This window comes from Aplysia californica, unplaced genomic scaffold, assembly GCF_000002075.1.
Source record: "Aplysia californica isolate F4 #8 unplaced genomic scaffold, AplCal3.0 scaffold00267, whole genome shotgun sequence".
In the NCBI taxonomy this organism is placed as follows: Eukaryota; Metazoa; Mollusca; class Gastropoda; order Aplysiida; family Aplysiidae; genus Aplysia; species Aplysia californica.
The window spans coordinates 493,288-503,240 of NW_004797537.1; the positions used below are offsets into that span (position 1 = coordinate 493,288).

At 39.8% G+C, this 9,953-nt stretch overlaps 1 protein-coding gene across 1 annotated transcript in view; it reads left to right on the top strand.

Annotated features, from left to right (window-relative positions):
* Positions 1–274: 274 nt before the first annotated feature.
* LOC101860581 (cystathionine gamma-lyase) overlaps positions 275–9,953 on the top strand; it is a gene marked incomplete in the record, with an annotated part of 20,944 nt that continues 11,265 nt past the window's right edge. Inside the window, 4 exon segments of the mRNA XM_005101002.2 lie at positions 275–364; positions 6,766–6,880; positions 7,662–7,754; positions 9,059–9,217. Of these exon segments, the coding sequence (XP_005101059.2) occupies positions 360–364; positions 6,766–6,880; positions 7,662–7,754; positions 9,059–9,217 (372 nt within the window).

Consider the following 9,953-nt stretch of genomic DNA (forward strand, 5'->3'; position numbering starts at 1 on the left):
CTTCTTCTTCTTCTTCTTCTTCTTCTTCTTCTTCTTCTTCTTCTTCTTCTTCTTCTTCTTCTTCTTCTCCTTCTCCTTCTCCTTCTCCTTCTCCTTCTTCTTCTTCTTCTTCTTCTTCTTCTTCTTCTTCTTCTTCTTCTTCTTCTCCACCATCACCTCCACCTCCTACTTTCTCTCACTTCTACATCATCATTAATTTTCACGCAACGTTGCCGGTTAAAATGAAACGAAAGGGTTAACTTTCACCAGCGAGAATATAACAACAACATACGTGTTGAGTCATAAGTTATTCGCCATTGTCATCCGGATCGGTCAGTTTAGTGACACTGTAGCGCTGTGGTAGGAGGAAGCAAGTCAATATGAGGTAAGCTTTGGAAAGTTCTTTGATTCTCTTCACTTATGTATTTGGAAGTCTTTAGAGAGCGGATGGCTGCATTGGGCTTGATAAAATAATGCATGACAATACTTATTTTATTCGAAAATACTTCCTTAGCCTTCTTTTTCTCCTCGTTTTTCTCGTCGTCGTCGTCGTCCTATTCCTCCTCCTCCTCCTCCTCCTCCTCCTCCTCCTCCTCCTCCTCCTCCTCCTCCTCCTCCTCCTCCTCCTCCTCCTCTTCTTTCTCTTCCCCCTTTTTCTTCTTTTTCTTCTTCTTCTTCTTCTTCTTCTTCTTCTTCTTCTTCTTCTTCTTCTTCTTCTTCTTCTTCTTCTTCTTCTTCTTCTTCTTCTTCTTCTTCTTCTTCTTCTTCTTCTTCTTCTTCTTCAAGTGGATTCATTTCTACATCGTAATTTTCACATAACGATACCAGTTAAAATGAATCAAATTGGACGGAAACGAAGTATGTAAAGGAGGCAATAGAAATACATAACGACAACATTCGTGTTCGGTTATAAGCTATTCGCTAGAGGTGGGCGAAATCCGGATAATCCAAAAGGATAACCGGATAATTCTCAATGAAACATTATCCGATTTAGGACTCTTAACTCTCTTTCCTGTCCTGTTTGCCGAAGTGGGTGCACCCATTTGTTGAAGTAGTGCTAACCCTTTTGTCAAAGTGGTTCTAACCCATTTGCCGAAGCGGTTCATATCATATTTTTAGCCGAAGAGGTGCACTAAAATATTATCCGGATTTTGCTGAAGCGACTTTTTGCCCAGCTCTACTATTCGCCTTTAGTGACCCGAGCTGTGTGTGTAGCGACACTGTAGCGCACCAGACAGAAGCAGGACGTGCAAGTCATCATAAGGTAGGGTTTTTGAACTCTAGATTACGTTACACTTATGATGTATTTGAAAGTCTTTTATTTTGTATGTTTCGTAAGAGTTTTACAGCACTTGCAACACAATGGGTTCATAAAAGTGCCGAAGATTAGAGCAGCCAAAGAAAAGGGAGAGAGAGAGAGAGAGAGAGAGAGAGAGAGAGAGAGAGAGAGAGAGAGAGGAGAGAGAGAGAGAGAGGAGAGAGGAGAGAGGGAGAAAGAGAGAGGAGGGGAAACGGAAAAAAGAGAGGGATAAAGATAAGAGTGATTCATAGGATAGAAGGAGCAACAGCAAATTACACCAGAGCAAACATCATCCTTCCTGTGAAAGTCTTTATAAGAGAGCGAATGCCTGTGTGTGTCTGTGTTCGTGTATATGTATGTAAGGATATTTTATGTGCGTGTGTCGTATGCTTATCTAAGCTTGGAGTAGATGTTAGCATCTGGGAAGAAATAGCTGAAGACAGGAAAACATGGTGGAAACTGATAAAGGAAAGAACTATAATGCTAGAGAGCAGCTTTAGAAACCACCAGGCTGAGAAGCGCCAACGACGAAAGGAAAACAGCGGAAATACAGAACTTCGATCTACGTCACTGACATGCAAGCACAGAATCTGTGCTTCAAACATAGGAAGAATTAGCCATGAAAGAAGCTGCATGAAGACAACCTTGAGACCATCTTAAGCTAAGCTAAATTAACCGTCTGCATAGACGAAAAGAGCCATCGTATGTTTATTAGTGCTTATGTGTGTGTGTATGTTTGTGTGTGTGTGTGGGTGGGGGGGCTCTTTGTGTGCGCGCTGGTTCGGGCGTACATAATGTGTTGTCCTGTATGCACATGTGTTGTTACTTTCCTTAGTACTAAAAGTTCCTCAGTGAAGGATGCGGAAAGTAATAACAATTGGGAAAGATGTGGCGAATTTCGCGTTGACATGTGAATCCCCCTTCCTCCCCTTCCCTGAGGGGGGTCAAGGATTGTGTACAACATAAATGTGAGGCAGCGTGGTGGAATCAGGCTCTCGTCAATTTTTGGGCACGTAGAGTTATTGGTATCATCTTTAAGCTTGTTCAGCTGTCTTAATTGGGATGCGAAAACTATCCATTTATCTTGAATACAAGTCGAGACATTTGCAAAAGAAGGAGGTGGGAGTCGCCTGTTTTCAGAGGTAAAATTAGTGAGAAAATGGCCCCCAAAAATCGTTATTTCCTTAGCTTAAGAGTCCGTGGTAACTGAAAATTTACATTTGTTGTGCCTTTAATCAGCGTTTTTCGGAAAAATCCACACAGAAATGAGTTCTTTAATGGGCATGAAAGATTTTGAACTAAAAGGAAAAAAAAAGATAAAAATTCACAAACCTGCGGAAAAATGCAAGTTTCTTCTCTTTCATTATTTTGACGAGAGCCTGATTCCACCACGCTGCCTCACATGTGTCAACAAGTTGTATCTTTCCTGTCTGAGAAGAATGTCGCGCGCTCATATGTCCTTACGCAGTTGCGAGCGCCGTAAAACCCTATACTACTACTACTACTACTACTACTACTACTACTGAGAAGAATACTGGAGATACTTTGGGGGAATGAGGTCCAGACACTGAAGATCTAGAAAGGGGGAGTCCTCTCTAGTCTATCTTCTATCACCTAAAGAAAATCCAGCTGAGGGTAGATCTACATTTGGCTCCAATAGAGAACGGTACACGGTTCCCCCATAGCTATTTAATTTACTATCTAAAATTAATTATAGAAGGTGGAACACTGGTACCCCACCCCCACCCACCTCGTAAAAGAAATAGGCTTAGGTTCTTATACAGACACTGCAGATTTCCCTGAAAGATTTCTCCCGTGACGTAGATGAAGAGCCCAGGGAGCACAATATTGTTTCTCTGTCCTGACCAAACAAAGGGGCGTAAAGTCGTGACATCCTGGTGCAGCAAGGTTTTCGACAAAAACAGAATTAAAGCATAGGCAGCCGGCGAAGAAGAAAAAACAACAACAACAACAAAAAACAACGCCATAAAACCCCAACAACAACAACAATAATAGCCAACCAACCAAACAATAACAAACAAAAACAAAAAACACGAAGACAGTCAAATCCTGACACCGACAATGGCACAGAAAATCACAGTAGCTCTATTAATTGTTACAGTAGCCCTATTTATGGGAAGTTCTTCTCAATGAAAGAGTTAATGATAACGCTTAAAGTTCACTGGCGAGGCCATGAGAAGGCTGAACCAATTCGCCACATGTTTGGACTGATAAGCGTACCATGCACTTTATGAGAGGGAGTGGTACAGAGACTCGTTACTTGTAGGATCTTTGTCATTTATTTGTTATCTTTCCCTTTGCTCTCTTGCCGTAGTTAGCAGTTTCTAACATTTCTCCACACGTGAATGTTATGATGGACCAGGTGTTATTATCATTGGTATTATTATTATTATTATTATTATTATTATTATTTTTATTTTTTTAAAATTATTATTATTATTATTATTATTATTATTATTATTATTATTATTATTATTATTATACGATTATCATCATTATTATTATTACTATTATTATTATCATTATTATTATTATTATTATTGTAGTTTTTATTGTTGTTATCATTATTATTATTACGATTGTTAGTAGTAGTAGTAGTAGTAGTAGTAGTAGTAGTAGTAGTAGTAGTAGTAGTAGTAGTAGTAGTAGTAGTAGTAGTAGTAGCAGCAGCAGCAGCAGCAGCAGCAGTAGTAGTAGTAGTAGTAGTAGTAGTAGTAGTAGTAGTAGTAGTAGTAGTAGTAGTAGTAGTAATGTGGGAAGTTCAGATATAATAATATGTATATTATAAATGATTGATTATTTATATGCATTCATGATAATATAATATAATATAATATAATATAATATAATATAATATAATATAATATAATATAATATAAAATAATATAATATAATATAATATAATATAATATAATATAATATATACAGAGAGAGAGAGAGAGAGAGAGAGAGAGAGAGAGAGAGAGAGAGAGAGAGGAGAGAGAGAGAGAGAGAGAGAGACAGACAGACAGGCAGACAGACAGACAGACAGACAGACAGACAGACAGACAGACACAGAGACAGAGAGACAAAGAGATATACAGAGAGACAGAAAGATAGAGAGAAAGACAGACAGACAGACAGACAGACAGACACACATTTCCTCCTCCTCCTCTTTCTCTTCAAGTCCTCTGTCTATTGATTAGTCTGTTTCATTTTCTGTCTGTCTCTAATACGCCTCCCTATAAGCTGTCTCTGTTTATGTCCCCATGGCGCTCTGTTTCTGTGTCTGTCTCTTTCTGTCCCTGCCTCTCGCCTCCCCTCGCTCAACTCTTTGCAGATAATAATTATTGTGCAGACGATTTTGCCTTGTCTCGATTTTTGTATGCTAAGCATTTTTCTACGCGACCTTTAGACAGCAATCCAGTTGGGTAACACAGATACCCGACTATGAACAGCGTACCTACTACCATGATTAATCGTGCAGACATTAGTATTGTGTTCGGTAGGGGCGTTTGGGAAGCGGTGACATTAACCCTTTAAAGAAAGGGATGCGTCTCTACATTTTAAAGTCCTTCTTAGCTGTTGTCAAACATAAGAGAGCGCAACTTTTGAAAACTAATCTAAAATATAGAACAACAAAAAACAACAACCCAACAACAACAACAAAATTAAAAAAGAAGAAACAAACAAACAAACAAACCCTACGACCTTCGTTGACTTCAGTTGCAATATCTTTTGTTTTTGTTTTTGTAAAGTGTTTTACGGCGCTCGCAACTGCATAAGGTCATATGAGCGCGCGGGACACACCTAATATTTTCAGTTAGTAGGAAATTTTGAATTTTGCCCGGGTGGCGGCCGAAGCCTACTCTTATCGATTTTAGACCACCAAGGAATCTTTAACGTGCGCAACTTGCACACGGGTCCTCCGAGATTTTTAGCCCTTGTCCGAGAAGGCTAGGTGTAGATCTTTCCTAAGAGAAGATCAGGGTGTGGCAGAAAGACAGCAGTAAGAAGGAGCCAAGGAGTATCAGTAGAAAGGCTGCAGAAAGAGTCAGGAGCCCAGAGGAGGGGGCAAAGGAGGTGAGGCGGTGGGGGCAGAAAGTGGAAATGAAAGCAGACAACAGAACATTGCAAGTGAAAGGAGACAATTTTAGAGAAGAAAAAGTTTTTGGTCGCCACCCGGATTCGAACCTGGGACCTTTGAATGAGAGGCCAACACCTTAACCTCTAGGCCACGTGAGCCCCCGTTGCAATATCTAATTGTCCAGTTCAAGGCCTAAAAATATAATAGAAGCTAGTTCCCTTTTTGTGACAGCTCTATACACCAAAAGGAAATGAAGCTTTTAAATTGTTAAATTAATGTTGCAAACTCGTATCTGACAGAATTGGTTTCATTGGCCATAGCAAAAGCCATGTCATAGGGGAAAGAAAGACCCACCCCCACCCTTCCTTTTTGTCTTACTAAGAACTGGGTTACTTAATTATTATTGTGGCTTTTATTAAACACCTTCCACCTTGTCTGACTGCAGATCTTGATAGAACAAATTATGTTAGACAAACACTACATTTATTATTCATGGTGTGTGTACAATGTGTGCCATTCTATCTTATCACCTGCATGTATCAGATGTTATTTACGAAATCTACGTTTATAACTCGGAAAGGCTGTCGGGGGGGGGGGGGGGGGGGGTCATAGGTTTATTCGGTTTATTCGTTTTGTTCTGCCATTGGAATGATTCTATAACAGGAAATAATTATGTTCCGGCCCGTTGTCTCAACCAAAGATGCGTCACCTCATGCTGGGCTGAAATAGTTAATCAAGACGAACAAAAAGAAACAAAATGTGCATGCAGTTTTCTGCATCAAGATTACTCTGTCTTTCGACCATTGGATTCTTTATAATACTTTTAGCTAGCAAATGATACGTTACTAGTTAATAAATTCAAAATGAAATGCAAATGTTGAACAAGGATGAACCGTGAGTAACTTGGTTTGCAACAAATTGTGAAGTGAAGTGTGCTGACAAAATGAGTTGCTTCTCGGATTTGAGACCCGTGGAAATAGATACACCATGCTTGTAGGTTAAGTTACAATTTATAAGTTTGAAATCAGAAAAAGTATGATATATTTCACCTCTTCACTGCTACACAGAGGTCTGTTCTAGCTTGTATTCTCCACTTATTGTTTCACCTGATTGACAAAATAAGTTTTATTTGAATAGTTACAGCTGGTGATTTTGCTTTTTCTAAAACAATTCTCTGTGTTTAAATATTCCTTGAATTAACATTTTATCTTGTCAGTACAGATGTTGATGGAAACTTTTCAGCAGTGAAGAGGTTATAGAATATTGCATCAATATAAAATCTATTAATTTGACCCTAGGGTTGATTTTGGGCCAATATTTCCATTTGCGGATTAGGAGAAGTAACTCATTTTGTCAGCTCGGCTCACATTATTAATTACCTGGCGTGCTTCCATTACAGAAAGAGCGTCCGCCACACCCCAGCCAAGAGCAACTATGACGTGTCACTTAAAGGCCTCAGTCTGGATGACGTCAGACCTGAAACAGCTGTCATATCCTCACACCATCACTTTGAGGTTTGGCCTTTATTTGTCGGTCAACAATCGTCGAATAAGTACTGTACTAAAATGCTCTTTGTAAGCTTAGGTCAATATTGTTTGTGTGTTTGTTTGTTTGACTGCTTGTTTGTGTGTTTGTTTATTTGTTAAGTTGTTGTTTTATTTTTTGTAGCAAAGGTGACATTCCTTCTGGAAGCATATAATCATACTGATCATGACTCTTGAATGAAAGAAACGTTGTTTTATGAATGTGCCATATTAAATGTGAGGCAGCGTGGTGGAATCAGGCTCTCGTCAATTTTTGGGCACGTAGAGTTATTGGTATCATCTTAAAGCTTGTTCGCTTGTCTTTATTTGGATGAAAAAAAATATCCATTTATCTTGAATACAAGTCGAGATATTTGCGAAAGACGGAGGTGGGGGTCACTTGTTTTCAGAGGTAAAATTAGTGAGAAAATGACCGCCAAAGATTAGTTATTTCCTTAGCTTTAAAGTCCGTGGTAACTGAAAATATACATTTTTGTGCCTTTAATCAGCGTTTTTCGGGAAAATCCACACAGGAATGAGTTCTTTAATGGACATGAAAGGTGTTGAGCTAAAAAAAAATTGATAAAAATTCACAAACCTGTGGGAAAAAAAGCAAGTTTCTTCACAATGATTATTTTGACGAGAGCCTGATTCCACCACGCTGCCTCACATACAATGAAGTGCCTTCAGACTTGGGTCTTAAGCTCATGCTAAAGTAGCCAGTCATTTTACGTTTTTTTCATGCTTGAAACCTGCTTGTGTCTGTGTGCAGGGCACGGCCACCACGCCATTGGTCCCACCCATCTACCACTCGAGCACCTACTTCGTGGAGAAACTGGAGGATGTCCTGGCAGGCATTGAAGATGTAAGTTTTTATGAGACCCAGTGGTTCAGATCAAACTAAAACCAAGTACTTTAGTACACGCTGCAGAAAGTTTGACCTAATCTCTGTTTGATATACTGGTGTCCTAAAGATACATTTCGCACACTCTTTGATATACATGTACTATAATATGTTGTCTTCTGCATCACATATCACATTAGCCCTAGCTCCCTTCCTGCCCCCCCCCCTCTCTCTCATTCTCTCTTTCTCTCCCTCCCTCTCTCTCTCTCTCTCATTCTCTCTCTCTCTCTCATTCTCTCTCTCTCTCTCTCTATCTCGGTCTTGCCCTCTCCCCCCCCCCACCCCCCCCATTCCTCCTCCTCATCTCTCTCGCTCTCTCTTTCGCTCTCTCTCTCTCTCTGCCCCCCCCTCTCTCTCTCTCTCTCTCTCTCTCCCTCTCTCTCTCTCTCTCTCTCCCTCCCTCTCTCTCTCTCTCCCTCCCTCTCTCTCTCTCTCTCTCTCTCTCTCTCTCTCTCTCTCTCTCTCTCCCCCCCCCCCTAATTGTCTGTTTTACCACAAGACGAAAAAACAACAAAAACATGCCCTTGCAAAAAGACGCGGCTTCAACTTATGTTTAATCCTATCCGTACGTCGTGTTTTACTATCGTATCCATACGACGTGGGGAACTCTGTGCCACCACTTTCCAAAGAGGACATTTAATCAGATCCGTACGCTTTGCATAGCAGTCTGTCAAAATGATTTTTCGAGAAATACTGAAAGTTTCAAAGAGATCTTCACACTAAAAGTATTGTAAAATGTGAAGAACACAACCCCGGGGGAACAAAATGACCCCAGGGCGTACGGACGCGAGTCTCTACTCTCTGCATTTATTATGTACAGTATGGCAATAAACTTACACTTTAACAAAATCAAAAGTAAAAGTCCGTCAAAATAAAACAGGCATCACACTACTTTTTTTAAAGTGCGACTTTTAACTCATACAAAAAGGGAGGCATTAAACTAAATTCTTATAGGAATATCAGATACATACTTTGAAAAAGTGCTGCATTTAATTCTTCCAAAAAACAAACAAATAAAACACCCACCCCCAGCAACAAAACGAAACAGCAACAATAACAGCAACAACAACAGCAACAATAACAGCAACAACAACAGCAACAACAACAGCAACAATAACAGCAACAACAACAGCAACAACAACAGCAACAATAACAGCAACAATAACAGCAACAATAACAGCAACAATAACAGCAACAACCCAACTAAACAACAAATGAAATTAATTAAAAACAAATAATAATCATGATGAAATCTTGGTCCACAGGGTGGTTCCATATACTCGCGACTTTCCAACCCAACCACAGAGGCTACAGAAGCTACCATCAACGTCATCGAGAGAGGGGCGGGCTGCCTGACCTTCAGCAGTGGCATGGCCGCCATAACCTCAGTCTTCTTCGGTTTTCTCAAAGCTGGAGATCATGTGGTAGGAGGCTGAAGAGGAAAAATGTGAGGCAGCGTGGTGGAATCAGGCTCTCGTCAAAATAATCAAAGAGAAGAAACTTGCATTTTTCTGCTCTTTTGTGAATTTTCATCAAATTATTGTTTTTTGGCTCAACACCTTTCATGCCCATTAAAGAACTCATTTTTGTGTGGATTTTTCTGAAAAACATTGATTAAAGGCACACAAAAAAAGTAAATTTTCAGTTACCACAGACTCTTAAGCTAAGGAAATAACTTATCTTTTTAGGCCATTTTCTCACTAATTTTACCTCTGAAAACAGGTGACCCCTACCTCCTTCATACGCAAATATTTTGACTTGTATTCAAGATAAATGGATATTATTTTCATCCTAATAAACACAAGTGAACAAGCTTTAAGATGATACCAATAACTCTACATGCCCAAATATTGACGAGAGCGGATTCCAGCACGCTGCCTTACAAATAATACATGTATTATCATGTCTCAGAACAGTGTTGTGACTACTCGAAGTCCATTAGATTGTTTGTGGCCAAAGTTGAATAGTGTGTTCGTGTACTATGTGAAGGTGAGTGCATGTTTAGTTGTGTGTATGTGCGTGTGTTTGAGTTTTGTGTTTCTACGCGCGCGCGCACGTGTGTGTGTGTATGTGTGTATGTTTGTGTGTGTGTTTGTGTCTCTGTGTGTGTGTGTGCGTGTGTATGTGTGTGAGAGAGAGAGAGAGAGAGAGTGAGAGAGA